The sequence below is a fragment of the Phoxinus phoxinus genome (assembly GCF_949152265.1).
Source record: "Phoxinus phoxinus genome assembly, chromosome: 11".
Taxonomy (NCBI): domain Eukaryota; kingdom Metazoa; phylum Chordata; class Actinopteri; order Cypriniformes; family Leuciscidae; genus Phoxinus; species Phoxinus phoxinus.
The window spans coordinates 14,185,462-14,204,990 of NC_136886.1; the positions used below are offsets into that span (position 1 = coordinate 14,185,462).

At 38.0% G+C, this 19,529-nt stretch overlaps 1 protein-coding gene across 6 annotated transcripts in view; it reads right to left on the reverse strand.

The window, feature by feature from the left end:
* The window catches only part of pik3r3b (phosphoinositide-3-kinase, regulatory subunit 3b (gamma)), a 166,874-nt gene that overhangs the window by 15,079 nt on the left and 132,266 nt on the right, over nucleotides 1-19,529 (reverse strand). The window contains exon 1 of one of the 6 annotated variants that reach the window (XM_079628653.1): nucleotides 1,543-2,213. The exons of the other annotated variants lie outside the window; for them this stretch is intronic. Coding sequence (XP_079484779.1) covers nucleotides 1,543-1,651 — 109 coding nt within the window. The 5' untranslated portion in view covers nucleotides 1,652-2,213. Of the gene's footprint in view, nucleotides 1-1,542; nucleotides 2,214-19,529 lie in introns of those variants that run through there. 6 annotated transcript variants of the gene reach the window in all.

The following is a 19,529-nucleotide window of genomic DNA, read 5'->3' on the forward strand; positions in this document are numbered from 1 at the left end:
CAACCCAACAAATGTGTTATACTTTTGCATTCACAATGGTCTCACGGAAGTACAGCCTCATGCAAAACCGTCAAACCGTCTCTTTTCCCATTCCCATTTCACGCCTCCAAAAGTGTCATCCGTCTCTTTATTGCAGGAATTAACGACATGAATTAACGACCCATTGTCAACTATGCCTGTGACTTCTGGATAGGATCCAGTTTCCAGTCTATGACATCATTGTTAATGGCAATAAAATGGTGTCAGCGCTTAACAAATGACACATGAATGGCACTGGATGTGAATAAGAAATGCAGAACACCAAAACGAACATTCAGAGAGTGAGGAAACTTACTCCAAAAGACCCATAAAGTGCTTCCATAAAGACTCAGTATATAATTCTGTAACTTCACTGGTCTATAAGTCCCTATCTGCTACAATGGCTGGGGAAAAGAGCACAGAGAATAATTCTGTATAACACCAATTAAGGTGACAAACAAATTTAGAGAATGCATTTCGATCTCTCCACATTTTGCCTATCAATATCCTACAATTTATGGAGAGCCATGCAAAACGTACAAATCTCCTGAGGAAAAACTGACAGCCTATAGCAGGACCTGTAACACAATCTCTCTAAAAACATCTCATTTAACCATTTACAGGCCTAAATTCCCTGCAGAACCAATACCACTGGATATATATACAGAGAGATTTACACAAGTTCTAGGGATAGTTAAACTAAAAGGAGAATCTGGAGATATGCAAAATGACAACAGTTATCATTCACTACTTTCATTGTATGAAAAGAGATGCATAAAAAAAAGTGAATGGGGACTGAGGCTCATTCTGCCTAACTCCTCATTTTGTGTTATACTTAAGTAAAAAAAGTAAAAGATTTGGAACAACAAGTGTGAGAAAATTATAGAACTTTCGTATTCAAATGAAATGTTGTTTTAAAATAAACGTATAGAGGGATGTACACTGTTGCACAGGAAGATTTAATATGGCTCCCTTGTCTGAATGAGAATTCGTTTATCGTGCATTTAAAACGCACACGCTAATGCAGACAATGCATCTCTCAAGTACGATTAAGGCACATTTAAATGACAACCTGACAGGAAACCAACCGTTTTAAAATGGCGAAATTGTACTTTGTGGAAAAACTAACGTTAATGTCAGCCATACATGACTCATTGTACATAACATTAAATAAATAAAAATGAAGAGGTGCAAGCTCCATTTGTCTAAGCAGATAGCTGAGTGCAATAGATAAGTCAGATAAGGAGACTGTAAATGTTAAATACGCTAAACGACATTCATTTATGGAACACAAAAGGAGATATGCAGAATGACATCCCAGTCACCATTCATTTTCGCTGTATGGTAAAAAAGATACAATGAAGGTAAATGGTGACTGAGGGTGTCAGTACCAAACATTTCCTTTTGTGCTTCATGGAGGAAAAAGTCGTATAGGTTTGTAACAATATCAGAGTGAGGAAATAATATTTTACATTATTGGAGTGAACTAAGCGTGCTGTTAGTTTAATTATGCTATATCTGTACCTGGCGGCTGGTCCATTTCAATGTAAAATATTAATTCAGTGGAATAGGGCATCATCACGTCCCTCCAATCGTCATCTTCTTTCTCCGTAGTCCACACTGTATTGTACATGTTCTGAGTCCTCTGGTGATCGACTAGGTTCTCATAAAATCAAATTTTCAACACAGACGAATGAAAGAAACATAAGAAGCTCTTCTGACTGAACGGAGAGCTCAACTTTAACAGTCTGAATGCCTGCTTCAGAGTAACTGCGTGTCATGAAAGCTGTCAAAGCACCAGGCTTCACTCATCCAATATCACTTGATATAGCATTATTTTTAATAAAATATCTCTTTACAGTCCGACAGAACAGAAAGTAGATACCAGCTCTACAATCCACTCCGTCCTACCATGACGAAACGGTAGTCTTCTTTTCAATCAGCTCACCAAGTCTACCGGCCCTTTCACTTCATGAGGAAGAGTCCATTCGGTGCACACACAGCATGGGGGGAACCGGTTCCAACGGAAACGAGTGGAGCAAATTACTCTCCTCGTGCTTACGTTTTAATGGGTAATTAATATAACACACAATTAAAAACACGAAAAGAAGACCGAGTTCATAATAATTTCTTTTCATTTCGACGTGTGTAACGATGTCGTTTCATTCACAAGTGACATCATTTTTCGGCACCCCTTCCCCGGTACGAAATGGGCTCTCCTCAAAACGGATCACTGGCATTGTAGGTGCTGTGGAGCACGCACACTTCAGATTTGGGAGCCAATCAGAATGCGCTTCTCTTCCAACTAGTTGCCAAAGTCAGAGTTTGTACATTATTTGCAGCCGCGTGTTTCTCGTGATCCAATGAACTTGTTCGAAGAGCGGAAGTCGACATTCTATTGGTCGAACCGTTACTATGAGGTGCAAAACTGATGGAGAGAACAGTTGCTGGAGGAAGTAATGATTTTGATAGGCTATAAGCTTATGTAAAATATAAAATGTTTATTAGAGATATTGACACACAGTACCAAGCCTGTTAGAAGCACCAAAACAGGTGAAACTGCTGCCCATACAAGTATATTATGGATTTGGATCTGTATTTGGAAATACAAACTGAAATAAATATTGGTGAATTTTTAATTTTTGTTAATAAAATAAAATAACTTACATTCTAATAATAAATGAAAAGAACTAACCTTAACAAATATACCTTTTCAGTCAGACACAAACACACTTGCGTATGTGTGTTGGTATATCACTCTATCAATACATTTAAAATATGCAATATTAAGAATAAAAGTTCTCTCCAGACAAGCAAAAATGTAACCTGAATATTTTACTAAATGTTTCCTGTGGGTCAGGGTGTTTACTGTTTTTCTGTATGTAAATCTCATCAATGTTTGGTGGTCTGCTTTAGGAACAATTATTGTGTGGATGGCAATCTGCCTCTTTATGTCCCCCCTGTTCACATACGTGTGATCTATCCATCAAGAAGAATGAGAGAATGCCTCTCTATGGCTAGAGCGGAAAAAAAGGATCACAATGTTTGCATCTCTTTAATGAAGGACAGGGAGGACCCTCCAGATGGCTTGTGCCTGACAAAGGCTGTCCTTGTCAACTGTGTCAAACTTGCTTAATTGTCACTGTCCATGATTCAGTTCAGTATGAGCAGATGGATCCAAAACAATGACAAGCAACCGAACAGCCACAGTAATCCATAAAAGCTGTGGGAAAATATTAATCATTTACACCCAATGCATAATGAACGAGTAATAAATGCCAGGACTATTTAAATTACATCCATACCAGCTGTACATTTAAGACTGATGCATTTATTTGAGGTCACTCTGTTTCAGAGACTGCAATGTCTGGTTTGGACTAAAGTGTATTGCTATCTGCCTCTGCAACACTGGAGAAAGACACACGTGACCATGGGGATTTGAGTGTCAGAAAAGTGTGTGTGCCTTAGAAACCTTAATGCACAACCAACTGCGGCTTGTTATTGCCTCTTTCTCTTATTGGACAGTGAGCTAAACACTAACAGTGTTTCTATGGTATGTCTGCAGGGGATTCTGATTTGGCTGATCCAATGTGTGAGTTGCAAAGGAAAAGAAATAGCCAACTATGTGCACTGCAACTTCTCAATACATTATCAAAGTAATAATACATGAACTAAGACATTGTAAATACAAACATTAAAATCAAATGTTTGATAAGTCCTAAAGTATTAATTTAATTGTATTAAAGTGAAATTCACAGATAAAAATGATAAAAAAAAACAGAATTTCCTTGACCAGGCCAGCTGGTTTCCTCTGTGGTTTAAATAATACATTTGGTAAACAGTGTAGGCCTATGGAGAGCATTTGATTGGACAAACAGGCCTATCGTTGTATAGGATGATGAGTCATCAATATTTGTCCATATAAATGTAAAATCTGCATATGTGCTAAAAGTTTATTTTGTCACTGTTTATGAGTAGAATACCATAAACCTTCAAAGTGAACACATGCCACATGACTCAAAATTTGCTTATTTGCTTTTAAAGCTTGGCTTGGTTTCTAATGCCAAAAGTTCATGTATTTAGCTTTTGTAATTAGATTTAGATGATGTTTCCCACTATACCAGCAGGATTCATTATTGCACACTCTTTTCTCCAATTACTAAGTAGAAATTATTTTTCACATGTAGCAGGTTCGTGTATGTGATGCCAAAAGGCAGGCATGACTAGCAGAAAGAGATTCTAATCTGCCTGACTACAAGACCCAGCCAAACGATGCCAAATCCCGTTGAAAGAATGAAGCAAAAATGAAAAGCTAGGGGAGTTGTAAAGGTATATCGATGACCTGGAGATTTGAGGATGATGAACTGAAGGACATTTTGATCGACATGCTGAAATAAAAGGGACCTGCTTGTGCTTGCTGAGGGACAGTAATCTGACTGTGCTGTGTCTGTATTGACTATAGCTTTGAGCATCTCATATTTTATCTGTGACTGTAACAACTAGAGTGGAAAGTACATTTTCAGTTCAGATGCAAATAGACGGCTTCTTTGTTCCATATTTAACACAGACATAAGGGCGGCACTGGAGAGGCACACAAAACCCAGAGCTGTTGTGTGACCACTGGTGTGCATTATACATAATTCATAAAGGAGATGAAAGAAGCAATATCATTGTTCCCCAGCTGATATCATGGAGGGGGAAATTAATTTCAATCCACTGTAAATTACACACAGTGAGAGCGATCACCTTTTTCGTTTTTTTCTGCTGAGCTCATGAGAATCAGGCGGCTCTCTCTGTCACTGTCTCCCTGCCTAGAATAAGCCATAAGCTTTTTCTCTCAAAGCCAACTGAAAGAAAAGAGAAGAAGAAAACAAGAGATGTTTCTTTAAAGGAATAGCTCATCTAAAAAAATCTGTAATTTACTCCCTCGTGTCGTTCCAAATCCGTATCATGACTTTAGTTCTTCCATTGATTGAACACAAAAAGAGAATTAGTGGTCACTCTTTTCCATGCAGTTAGTCCCCATGGGCACTGAAGCTTTCAAAAATAATGAAAATGTACAATAAAATGATCATTAAAGTGGTCCAAATTGCTTGTGCGTTACATTCAAAGTCTTCTTAAGTTATACGATTAAACCCTGTGTGAGGAACCGGCCTAAACTGAAGTCCATGTTATATTAAAATAAGTGGCCAGGATATTATAATAATTTCAGATCTTGTGTTCCACACACGAAAAAAAGTCATATCAGTTTGCAGCAACATGATGGTGAGCAAAAATCAACATTTAATTCGGTGAACTATCCTTTTAGTGCTGCAGTCCGCAATGATAAATATAGACTACATATGAGTAATTCACAAAGCTCATTACCGACCGGACGCACATTACAGACACAGTAGTTCTTTATTATCGGATACACCTTCAAGCATGACTAGATATCAGTCTCTTTTATCCACAAGGCTGCACTAATGGGCGCACTCGGCAGAGGAGTCATGTGTCTTGGATGATGTACGCTCTGATTCGAGTTAAACGATTAGGCATACTGTCTGGTATTTGTTCTCCGCTTTTCCTCATCCTGAATTGACAGGATTTTCAGGGGTGCAGATCTGCATAAATCACTAGTATGGCTGTGCAAGCACATGCGCAACAGAGCGGCTCAAAAATGACAACGAAGTGTTAATGACTCTGCAAAAAAAAAAGAGCAGCACACACCACCCTGCCCCCTGGCTTATTAGCTAGTAAAGGCAGAGGCAGCCTCCCTCCGTCTCCATTTCTGGGTGGCAGGCAGTCTGCGCTCCTGTGATGTCATCCTGCAATGTGAGCATCCCACTTGGACTGATGCAATACTCCGGTGACACTCGGTAACAAGCAGCCAGCGTCTGCCAATCCCCGCCCCCATGCCCTCTTCCTCTGTCTCATTGTCTTTCTCTGTCACTTTCCACCTCATGGCCACTTTTCCTACGGTCTTCTCAAGTTTTAATCAGCCTCTCTTTCACCTTTCTACCTTTCTTTCTCTCCTCGGTCTACTTTTCTTGTCATCCTTTTCTTTCCACACGCCTACTCCTCGGCTACCCTTCTCTCTGAACGGCCCTCTGGTTGTCATGGCATCAGGCACCATTGCTCAGCATTCTGCAGTTCAGCAGATAAAGGACGGGCTGTTTAACTCTTACCCGTCTGAGCCAGAGCGGTTTGCAAGACACAAAGATAGTATATCAGCAGGCATAATCCACATACCCTAGACTAATTAACAGTTTATGATGATGATTACACAGTACCTAAAACTAAATATCAGGGGCGATAAGATGAAACACTCAACAAACATAATTTTTGAGAGTTCCCTTACGAAAAAAAAACTCCAATTGTAGTATTGTACATAGGAATTTACTTCAAATACTTTACTTCTGAAAGAATGCATACTCTCCTGATCAAAACACAGATTAAGAAGAAGCATAAACGAGTGATAGTAAAATGCTTATGCATATACAATAACGCGATCATCAAACATTAAACAGCTTATAAGTTCAAACCTAACGTTAATACAGAATGAAATGTCAAACCCATGAAAAGGAAACTATTGAAGCTATGAGTGTTAATGGACTCGATCAACTACATCTGTGTTTTGATCATCGTTCTGAATCCCATTCAGACATACGACAAAAATGGGATTTTTATCAGCTTTTTGTTTAAAAACATACATTCAAGTGTTGATAAAAAAAGGATGCAAAATCAAAAGAGTTAAAGTACATTTAAAGGTATATTTCAAGTATAAAAAAATGTATACCAAAATAGTAGTATACTAAAGTGTAAATGATGTAAAGTTCACTTAAAGAAAACCTGCAAGAATACTTGCAGTATAAAACTACTAAACTAGTAGTTTACTGAGAGTATACTTCAAAGTGTACTTTCAAAAACTAATGTGCCAAGTTTCAATATAGTATATTTCAGTATATATATCAGTATACCTGTAAGTTCACTTGTAAAGTTGCAGTACAAACGAAAAACTTAGATGTAAACTAGTTTAAAACCAATGCAATAAACGAGCCCATTGTTTTCTGGTACGACACCGAATAAACCTTAACAGATATATTTGTATTCACGAGACTTAAGTGGCTAAACGAGGTCTAAACTATGAGACAGTGTCAACTTGAGAAGCAAATAGATTAACCCTTTGCCATAATGTCAAGGCTGCACTTAGAAGCCAAGTAATGAATGGACTCCATCAAAAGATTAGAGGCTGAACCTGGGTGTGCCTCTTCAGGGGTGGATTGAGGTCTAGAAAGATGAAAAATCATATTTATGTTGCCTTATATAGTGTCTTACCTACATCATTCTATTTGCTCATACTTTTGTCATTTTCCCAGCAATTCTGAAACAAGCTTTGTAAGCCACTCTGGATAAAAGTGTCTGTTTTGAGAATGAAAAATGGACATGCAAAAAAACTTCAATGATCGCTTTAATAAAAAAAAACCGCACACACACATCTTATATATCGGTAGGCTGCATATTTCATTAGAGGAAAATAATGGATTACCCTTTTGTTGATACCCCTCACTTTTGTTGTATTTATCAACTTCACTGCGTTTATATTATCTCATATTTTGGATTTAGAGCCACGTCTACGAGGCATGAAAAGGTGTGTTAACACCAAATTTCAACTGCAAGAAAAAAACAAATAATGCAGTAGAAATCTGATTCATAAATGATGATTCAGTTTTGCTCGATGACAGCACTGAACTGTTTTTATTTTGGTGTGAAATATTGTTTATGTAAGTTATAATGCATCCTACTTCTGTGGTTTCAAAAATGATGGGATTCTCATTTGCATCTTTCCATTCTTTGTTTGGATGCAATTCAAATGCCTAGCAACCACAACCGTGGGAGTTGAAGGCAATCAGTAGTTGATACAATGACATGCGTGTGTCACTGATTTCAGTCTTCTATCAAGGGATGAAACAGACATCAGGTGCTGGTTATAATTATAACCAAGAGCCAGGGGAAGAGAAGGGTAGATGAATTGGATAGTTTGTTCACTTCAGCAAGAAATCTCATTGGAACTCAAGTTTATCAGACGAATTAATTACGCACACAACTTGTTACAATCAAGGGACACGCTAAAACCCTGGATCAGGGTCCTGAAATTATGTAATCCCACTGGATTCACACTTAATACAATAACAGCCTTCTAAAGACACGGAAGTGATAACTTATAAGCAAAAGTTTAAGAGATCAAAGTTTGATTAGTACAGTGGATCACAGAATGTTCTATTCCATATTTACATGTATTAAAATGCATACAAAATTAGTATTAAAATGCACTACAAAATTAGTATGAAAATACAGAGAATGAGAGTAAAGTTGTTGTGTCATGGTGCATGTTTGATGCATATATGCATATATAAAAAACAGGGATGATGAATAACAAGGATAACAGAGGAATAGATAAAACAGATCTCTGGTATAATACCAGTCTAAGTATAACTATATAAAAGTGAATATATTTAACTGATCAAAACAACATGCAAAGGGCCAGAAGCATAAATATATGTGTGTATGGGAGACTGGGCATAATATAAAACTTTAGCTTTGATCATGAATTTTAATTATGTAACATGAAGTTTGCCCACTAGCCATATATGGTTGGCAGAAATGCAGACACTGGTAAATACAGGTGCAATCCAAGGATTGAGGCTTACAACATGCACATTTGGTAACCGAGACAATCATTTGGCAGAGGCCTCTGCTTTGTTTTAAAGCAGCTGCAGGATCTTATTTCCTTGCATTGTGGTCCAAGGAAAATAAAACTCTTAAAATATAATGATTATTTTCCAAAAGTGGGTGGGGGAAAATACATCTCTTCAGTTATAATGGTTACTACAGTCCTACATACAGGCCATGGTCAGCTGCTTTAAGCTGAAGTGTAAACACACCATATATATGGTTATATTATTCATTATACAACATATCTGTTTCTATACAAGCAACACACCATCACACATGAAGGAGCTGAGAGGCCAAACAGCCCTCTAACTGTAACGGTTGTGCTATTGGCAGGTTTAGAGATGGCAGTGTGTGATTGTTAGGACTGGAGGAGCCAGGTGGATAAACAAGGACTCCATGAAATTCATTAACATGCTCTTGTGTTTGTCTCTCTCTCTCTTGCACACATGTACTGTAACACACACACAAATTTAAAGAAAAACATGCTGTTTGTTTGCATAGTATGCAAATCCAGACTTCAACACTACATACTGAGGAAATTAAGCACTTCTGGGTAAAAGTAGAATGGTATGGTAACATAACAATTAGCTAAAATTAGTTAATGCATTAAACCTTAAATCATTATTACACATTCGGGTCTTTAGCGACCCGGATCTATATCTAACACAGATGTGTCTCTACCTTTCGCGATAATATAAAATTCTCCTGATATTAGAGTAACAATTACAGAGGAATTAAATAAAGCGTATTTTGTTACCCTTTGGAGTTTGTTAGTGTTCAGTTTGAGCAGATGTTTTATACCATCATCACTGTCCTCGTCAGAGCTCAGTACATTCAGCATCTGGCTCATAATCGCGATCTCAAACTTATTATCAAGACTATAATTTTCAACATCTTCAAAATCAATATTTTTATTGCTGACAGCTTCTTCATCAGATCCAATATCAGTAACCGTGACACTAATATTTGATAGCGGTAAATCGCTGAGCCATTTCAAGTTTTGCTGATGATACTTCCTATTCTTTTGTTTTCTGCCTGCGGTAACTATGAGTGAAACGTCAATTCATCATTGTGTATCAGACATTGACACCTTGTTGAATAAAGGTGAATTGCACTTATTCACTCATCAAAGATTCAATTATTGTAGAGCAGAAAAAATATATATTTACAGTTACACACCTTGGGTTGTTAGTGACATACACTCAAATTTTTTTGTACAAAAAATATATGTGAAAACAGGCATTCTTTCATCATTTTTTAATTGTTATATTGTTTATAAATAATTTATTGAGGAATACTAATAAGGTTGATGTCTAACTTAAAAAAAAATAAATGAGGAGAGGGGTATGAATGACGTTTGCATGCATTTAAAGCTGCAGTCGACAATGACACCTTAAAATAAGCTGTTACCGAAATGGTAACACTTTATTTACAGTTTTTTTTGTTACATATGTTACATGTACTTACCATAGTAATAACAGTAAATTATGCATAATTACATGCAACTAATCCTACCAAATCCTATCCTAACCCTATAGTAAATACATGTTGTTAATTAAAGGTGGGGTATGTGATTTGCAAAATGGCTGGCAGATTTTGAAAATACACAACTCAAATGGTCCTACCTTCTTTCCTTTGACTCCACCCATTCAAAGAACATAGACATGGATGGGGGGAGGGGGGGGATGGTACGACCGATTGATTGACGCACTTACTGTCCAATGATTCTAGGTGGTCTTGGAAATGATTGGCTGGCGTTTTTCGAGTCCTGCCCATTCCACAGATGATTAAATTGCTTAATTTTTATTTCAGTGCTTCTAACTCAGTAGCTGTAAGTGGGTTAGGAATAGGATTTTAAGTGATTTTGAAAAAAATGGCCAAAAAAGAGAATTACATACCCCACCTTTAATATTATTCTGTACTTAAAGGTATAATTACACACTGTAATGTGAACAAGGTAAGGATTTAAAACCCTTGACATAAATTACAGTCATGTGTTTGTAGGAAGTCAAGGAACTTTTGTGATTTGATTAGCCTCCAAACTTGTAATGATCATGGTTGTGGTGGAATTATGTTTCAGGTGGAAACAGACTCGGTCAGGGCCCTTTACAAAAGGAGCCTAGAACTAGACTGCACACTAAAGGAGCCGGACTATGAGCTGAGGAGGCTCCAAATTAAAAATAAATAAATTGGAGATCAAACAGCTGGATTAAACTGATCTCAGTATGTGAAATTATTTAACCAAGTAACACTTTAGCATGAATATTTATTAATGCAACTTTCTCTTGCTCTCTTTCTCCCTCCTATCCCACAAAACCAATAAAACCATTTGAGACCTATCTGCAGGTTCAATGTGCTTTTATTAAGTGTAATTTTGTATGGTGATTGCATCTACATTTGCACCAGCTGGGTGGTCAAGTGTGATCGGGTCAGTTTCATCGGGGAGAAGCTTTCTGGTGGTTCTCGCTCCTTTCTAATGGTGGCTATATTGTGCAGAATGGCACATGCAGCCACTATCTGTGATGCCCGCTCTGGTGACTCTTAAGCGCCGAAGACAGTTGAAACGTGCCTATAGGATGCCAAAGGTCATCTCTAACTTCACTCTGGTTTTACTGAGGGCCACATTGAAGCGGTTCTGTGGCCCTGTCTGAGGGTCATGATAGGGGGGTATTGTGTAGGATTTGCTGTCCCAATTCAAATTAACAGTGTTTTGTACTGTACCAGATTTAACTTGCTTTCCTCAAAGCGCTGACACAACACAGACTCACGGAAAATTCATGAGTCATGCACTGGAGCCAGGCCATTTGGCATCCAAACTTGTGATCATACGTTCATGATCACAAGTCATCTGCAGATGAAATGTTTAGTAGATCATTGTCATATCTGTTAATGTTACTATTAATTTAAAGATTAATCCCACAGAACATAATCATGCCTAGCTGAACATTAAGGCTGTGAAAGGACTTCCTATTAATATAATCTGCCTCATGTTCTCCTAGAGCAGTGGAGATTGCAACATGTGTGCAGTCTATTGCTCCAATGATTCTAGGGAATCCTATCATAAGATTAACAGAATAATAATAATAAAAATGTTAAAAATTATTCTTAACATGTACTATATTGTATAGTACATTTGTGAAATTTGCTTTTTGAAAGAACACAATTTGTTCATGTGATGTCACCCTATCAATATATCTTACCGGCAATTTTATAAAAGCCCTCTTTTATGGACATGGCCGATAAATGTCCGGAGAAACATTATTAATGAAACTATTAATACTCCTGCAGAGCGAGGTCCACCTTGCGAATGGTTCGACAAACCGTGTTTCCCCCTAGATTCTGTGCATCACCGACCGTGCAAGTATGTACCACTTGCAAAAAAACGCAGCGCAATACCATTTGCGGTACAGTAAGTCAAGTGCATGGATTCGACGTGTAAAATTCTTTATGTGCGGCTCAAGAAGTTCACAAAGATTCCTTCCGCGTAAACTCTGCATCTTTCATACAAGTAACTATCAGGAAAGGCAAGGGGATTTTGTCTGTCCCTAAAAACTCTTTCTCTACGAACTGCTCGTCTAATGATTTGTGCTGAGATGTCCACAGGATTTGGAAGAAAAGGTGAACACTAGGAATTAGTTACGTCAGCTATATTTTTCTTTGCTCACAGCTGATTGGTCAAACTTCAGTCTGAGATCTCGAATCCAGAACATAACCTGTCCCGGAGCAGGTTAGCCGTGCAGCGTAAGATACCATGGCGACGGACACCGATTAAAGCTGAGCTACTTTCATATAGTACCTAAAACCCAGGGTTGGCGGAAACTAAACTGAAAGCTGGCTAGCCATCTAAACCGGCTTCATGGTATAGGCCCCAGGCCTGTTCCTCTCTCGATCTTCACAGTCGTCGCTCCTCCTTTATGTTTCCGCTACTCCGTGAGAGATACGAGACCAGTGCGCCTCACAGGTGTCGTTCATCATTAATCACGCCACCGGTCTCGCGCCGTTCTCTCACGGCCCTCGACCTCGTCCTGCTCGCCACAAATGTATTTACTGTTTAAAAAAATGCAGCCTTGGTGAGCATAAAAGACTTCTTTCAAAAAACATTAAAAAAATCTTACCAACCCTAAACTTTTGAAAAGTAATGCCTGAAAAGGCACTTTTTCCGTAAATAATACTACCCCTTCCCCCATCTATATACAATTATTGTTGTATTTTTTGCCAGGTCAGTTTGACCATATGCAACTATCTGACCATGCGTATGCAATCACAGGACACAACGCTCTCATCCAATGAGATCTATTTGTTCTCCAGGTCCAGGAAAGCAGAGTGATTTACTTGTGATCGCTAGATTGAATTAGCCTGAATGAAAAAAGGGGAACGGAGGAAGACAAATAACAGAATGAAATGTTCGCTTTTGTGCATGGACACAGTTATTGTGGTCAAAAGACAAGCAGTCCACGCATCTTACTGAGCACAAATGACATTATGTGTCTAAAATTGAGAAAAGCATGCTAATATGCTTTGCAATTATTCACAAACACAGAGCAGCTGTGAGACATGAGTTTTGGTGAATGTTCCCAAACCAGCTGTGGGAACTCTTGCAGTCCACCTCACATGAATTAGTAATTAGAGCAGAAGTACATGATATCAGATGTATGCCTGCATTGAATCAAATTGTGTTTTTTTTATGAGATGGGTCATGTGAAGTGTAACTTTATCCATAATGCCTGGGCATGAATCCATATGGGGAGAAAACTGAATCCAAGACCCTATTGAGACCGAAAAATAAATAAAAAAGATAAATAGAGAGAGAAAGACATACATGAAACATCTTACAACTTTTTTTCCCAGTTGTTTTTAACAAGCGTAGTAGGACAATATATGCTTCTAGCACTATAGGCTTCATATCAAAGTGTTGTTTCAAGAGTCAATTTGGATTGACCCCTCGGTCCTTTTCTCTGTTGAGAGTTACAGGGTATTGGGTCTGGTGCAATGACATCACCTCAGAGCATGTCAACTGACACCGCAGCTCTCATTGACCCAGTGCACTCTCGGCTTTGTTGACTGAGCAGCCAATCATTAGAGCACATCGTCAATTATTCAAGGTTCTGCCATGTCACTTATCCTCCCTGATGAAGACGAATGGGGCCGTGGCTATATGGTACGAGATGACACTGGGGTCTGCCGAGGCCTGACATCAAGTGCTAAATAGACGTACTCATGCGCTGAGAATTTTTAAGTGTCCTCTGTGATTTAACAATAAAGAAAATCCAAGCATGATACACTATGATATATACAGTACTTGGACCTGTGCAAATAAACAAACCAACCAACCAAGCCTCGTGAAGTACAGGGTCTGGCATTTAAATGTGAAACCATCATGAAAACCATTATGTAAATAATTAAAAAAAATCTGCATAAATATCTGCTAGAGTATCGTCTATGATTATCCTATAGCTTAAGCATGATGGGTAAAAAAGATATCAGTCAGACACAGCAGATCACCAACTAGATGGCCTCTCAGAATGGCAAACCGGTCACAATCAGATAATTCTGAAAAATGATCATGGTTTTCACAAAAATAATAAAAATGTATATAAAAAAAAAAAATGTTTCTTGAGCAGCAAATCAGCATATTAGATAGATTTTTGAAGGATCATGTGACACTGAAGACTGGAGTAATAGTTGACAAAAAGGTTTTCCATCATAGAAATAAATTACATTTTAAAATATATTAAAATAGAAAACAGTTATTTTAAGTTGTAATAATATTTCACAATATTACTGTTTTTACAGTATTTTTGAATAAATAAATGCAGTCTTGTTGGGCACCTTAAAAATTTGGATATATATTGGGAACTAGAGTGTAATGAGAAAGCATTTGTTTATGATTTAAATATTTGAACACATAAAACATTATTAAACCTTACACTTTAAACTGTAGATGCATAGAAGTATAATATAATTAATTCCGTTTGAGGTCTTTGTGAACCTATCAAAATAATACACCAAAAGACAATCAGGAAATGTTGCAAGGGAAAAAGTGAGATAGAAGGATCCACAAAAGATCCACTGAGAGGGTGTGTGCGTAAGCTTGGGTGTTCAGGCTTGTAGATGTGGTTAGCCATAATGGGATTAATGGAGGAAAATCTGTGTGAATTAATCTGGCCTAACGAAGAGGGAAGCTGAAAGATGTACCGTACTCCTTATCCAGCTGCCAGCTGACTGCAGTACTTTTCAATTCACTGAACTCTTCCAATGGGTGAGGAATAGAGATTTAGGAACCACCAGTCAACACGCCACTACAGTATGTGTGGGTTAGTTTTATTTTATTCAACAGAACTAACTCAAATATGGAAACAATTGGCATCGACTCAAATGACTGTACATTTTCACAGTAGCCATTTCTACAATTTTAGTCTGCATTTCAATTAAATTAATTCAGAATAAATTAAAGTATGACCCACTTTGTCAGGACTATCTGTTGCTTGTGGAACACAACTTGTAAGTGTGTCTTATTATTTCTAGCATTTGCATTTTCTATTAACAGTTCCAAATATAAGTTTTATGTTGTTGCTACGATGGAAACAAAGGGCAAAGATTTGCCTCCGCTCGCCTGCTAGCCAACATTACAGTGCTGATATAGTTTACTTTAGCTTTTGTAAGCTCTTGCTTTTAAGTGTAAGGCTGTTCACTGCCCCTTAGGAAAATTAACCATGATTTTATGATCGATTACTGTTAGTATTACCATAGTTTTCCAACAAGTATAATGATTAAATGGTGTATAACTTCGTATCTAAAATGTATAATTAAAAAAACATAAAAAAAACCCATACCATAAATGTTAAAGACATGCTTGCAAAGATCTGCATGATCCTCTTGTTTGTTAACATTCTTAAGTCTGAATAAGGCTAGAATTGGTTTAAATTGACGCCATCCTTGATATTTACATCTGCGAGGAGCTTGCGGTTATGGTAAGGGGCATGATAATTCCCGAATAAGCGCTAAGCGGTTCCAATCACAACACACTGGGCCAGCTAACAAATCACAGCACATTTCGTATTACGGAAGGACGGGCTTAATCGAAATAGGAAATAAACGTTGTGTTCGTGTCAGACTAGAGAGAGAATTATGTAAAATATGTGAAAATGAATTTTTTTCTTCTTCTTCTAACAATCAAGCATGAAAGTACCCTGGAAATCCAGAGTTCTCGCGAGAGCACAATTTGAATTTGCTCAGCGAGTCACTCTGGCATTGAGTAATGATGTTCATTAACTATGCCCTTGTAGCCGAGCTGCACCAATCACATCGGTGCATCTGATATAAGCGTGCCAGAGGCGACAGATGACGACAGTGTCACGGTGCGCTCTGCGTTGCCTCCCCCTGGTCTCTCCAGATCACTTTCCCCCGAATTTAAGGACTGCACTTCCCATCACTCCCTTCACCATCTCATCACACTCATCACCGCCCTTCCCTGCCTAGTCATCATCATCACTGTCATCTCTGTCCCCTGTGCACACTCATCTCCCTTTTATCTGGACCCTTCTCCCCTTTGTTCTCTGCGAAGTCTTGTTTTGCCCATGCATACATTTCTCAGCGTTTGTTCCCTGTCTCCCAGTCCTAATCTCCCTGGTTTCCCTGGTTCCTCTATCCCTGCCTGTTTCCTCGGACTCTGTTCAAGAACGTTTGCTGCCTGCCTCGTCCATTGCCTGTTTCTGACCACGAGTTCTGGATCGCTCCTGTGTTTCATTGCCTGCCTGTGTTTAATCTTCTGTGTGTTTGTGTTCATCTAATAAAGTACTGCAAATGGATTCGAACGCCTCTGACTCCACGTTACAGACAGCACTGCGACGTCGAAGTCATTAGTAAACATTGCAAGATGGCTACGGATGAACACCAATTGTTTGAAGCGGCTTTGGCCGCTACAATGAACAAGTTAGACATGGCATTTTAGAGGAACAGAAGACGGCGCTCGACTCGTTCCTTTGCAAGAAGGGCGTTTTTGTGGTTTCGCCGACCGGATACGACAAGAGTCTAATCTACCAGTTAGCTCCGCTGGTAGCTAAGCGTATGGGGCTTAGACAGTGTATTGTTGTGATTGGTCGTAGTGTTATCCAACTGCGTTGCAGTGAGATTTTCAAATGCATGGTTGGTGCCGCCGCTCGAGTTGGGGCGATTTTCATTGCCAGACCCTTAATCTTTCGGATTTGGGTCTGGATTTCCAGGCTAGCATGAAAGCACACCCCAATAAGAAAATCAAGACTTCATAAAAGGCCATTTTAGAATCCCTTTAAAACATAGAAAACTAAATTAAGTTTCAAACAACAGTTTGGAAATGCACAGCTCTAACAGTTGCTGTGGCATTAACTGAACTAGTTTTTATACATTTCCCCTCCATTTTATCATTTTGCTTTAACACTGAAAATTATCTGGGTCATGCTCTTCCTTTGGCTACATACATATGTTTATGCATGTATGGCTGGACCCAAAAATACCACACCCTACCTTGGGGGCTCTCGTCTGGTGAGATGGCCTATGGTGTCATCTGCTCTCTGCCCAGTGGGTAGGAACAACCAGCATCTGCTGCATGTTAAACATTCACATGCACACTCATGCACAAAAGTACGTACACATGCACACACTCAAACACACTGCTAAGAACACACCTTTCAGCTCAAACTCCAATGTTTGGTTCCAATCCATCCTTTTAACATTTATTTTTATTTTTAAATCAGACCAGGTGAAACCATATTCAAAAGCAGCTCAGGAAATTCTGGGATGTGACTCAGTACAAATGATGTCAAAGATATATAGTTCTCTAATGTTGATTAATTTAACTTACTAATTTAACTTGGCAAATTACTGTGAAGTTACATATATTTTAAATATTAGGTTTTAATGAACCATGTTTCATAGCTTGAAATTGATCTAACTTTTCATATTTTTTTGTCAACTTTTTTGTAGTTAAATCATTTCAAATTATAAGTAGCTTCAAAGTAGCTTTACCTCCACTGTTTTATATATTGAGGGTCTAAAGAGCTACTTATGATGTATATCAAAGCAGTGTTGGGGAAAGTTACTTTTAAAAGTATGTGTTACAATATTGCGTTACTCCCTAAAACTGTAACTAATTACATAACTTAATTACTTTGCGTTACATTACTTTTGCATCACTTTTTTTATCACCTGGGCTGGAGTTGCTTGTTTGTTTTTATAATATCAAAACAGGTTCTATTTTTGGCAAATGTAAAGGCCCTATGACCAAAAGTGAAATGAATAAGCCTCAAGTGGAAGTGCAAATTCACATCTGTATGGTTAATAAAGTGAGATTAAATACATATGTGACCCTGGATCACAAAACCAGTCACAAGCTGACGGGTATATTTGTGGCAATAGCCAACAATACATTGTATGGTTCAAAATTATCGTTTCTTTTATGCCAAAAACCATTAGGATATTAAATAAAGATCATGTTCCATGAAGATATTTTATAAATTTCCTACCGTAAATATATAAAACATTTATTTTTGTGAGTGAATGCAGCACAATCGCGAAAATAAATGGACAACTTTAACGGAGATTTTCTCAATGTGAACATGAAAAAAGTAATCTGATACTTATTAGTTGCATTACTTGTAATGCCCCAACACTGTCAATAAGACCTTGTTAGGGCAGTCCAGCTGGGAACCCACTTAGCTTTTGTTGTGCCCCCTTTGTTCGCTTGCAAGTGAATACATGTAGGTTGTGTGTCAGAGTAACGTGCTTGACATCTGCATGTCAACGGACTCTTTTAACACTTAGCAGAGATTTGTTGCCCATATGTTGCATGTGTGAGATGCAACATTAGATTAGATGCAATACATATTCTTTATATAATGGTCTCTTTACCCTTTGCATCTCTCTCCCGCATATAAACACCAAATAATAGACTGATTGTTTGTTAATATGGCAACACATGACTGATGATCTGGATAATTAACTGTGACTGAAGTCATATGCATAAATGTTTAAATAAATGTTGTAGATTACACTGTGAACACATAAACTCACTTGATTCAATCGTTGAAGTAATAAATAAATCATATTACATTTTATCTGTAACTGCCACTGCATAGAGCAAAGGGTAAAATATTTGTTTGTATTTTTTTCCAATACCGTTTAGCCTCAGTATATAACCCTATATAGCCTTTATTAAAGCTGCAGTCCGTAGTTTTTCCTCTTTGGTCTCATCTCTGTTCGGAATCTGCAGTTATTCGCGGAATTATCAACTTTACATGGGTTGTACCTCGGCACGGCACAGCACGGATGAATCCAATGTTTTGAGGAGAATGTGCGGCTGTCAGTCACCGAGCCGGTGTGGATACTGTCATTCATACTGGAAGTATGACCAACATAGTAATTTTCACCGGAAAATGTCATCTTAACAAGTAGCCTAAGTCCACTTTTGTTCTGACCAACTAAGGGGAAAAAAAGCATTGCAGCAAATCACGCTGGTTAAATCTTACGATCGCTTATCATATCACGTCAAACCGTGCAAATTATACTTTGTTCTCAAAGTTCTCAACATCAGCATTGCGTGACTACATTTAACGTGTATTAGGGCTACCTGTAATTCAGTTTCTATTTCTGTGCAGTCTAATTTCTAATTGTCATACCAACAAATAATTTTTTTCTTAGAACTGGTTCTTACCTGTACCACTGGAATTAAAAACATTATTACAAACTTACCGTTTTGAATCGAGCTAAGGCAAGCAGGTAGTTTTGAACACTGGCTGATTATGTACTTACTCAATTTATTT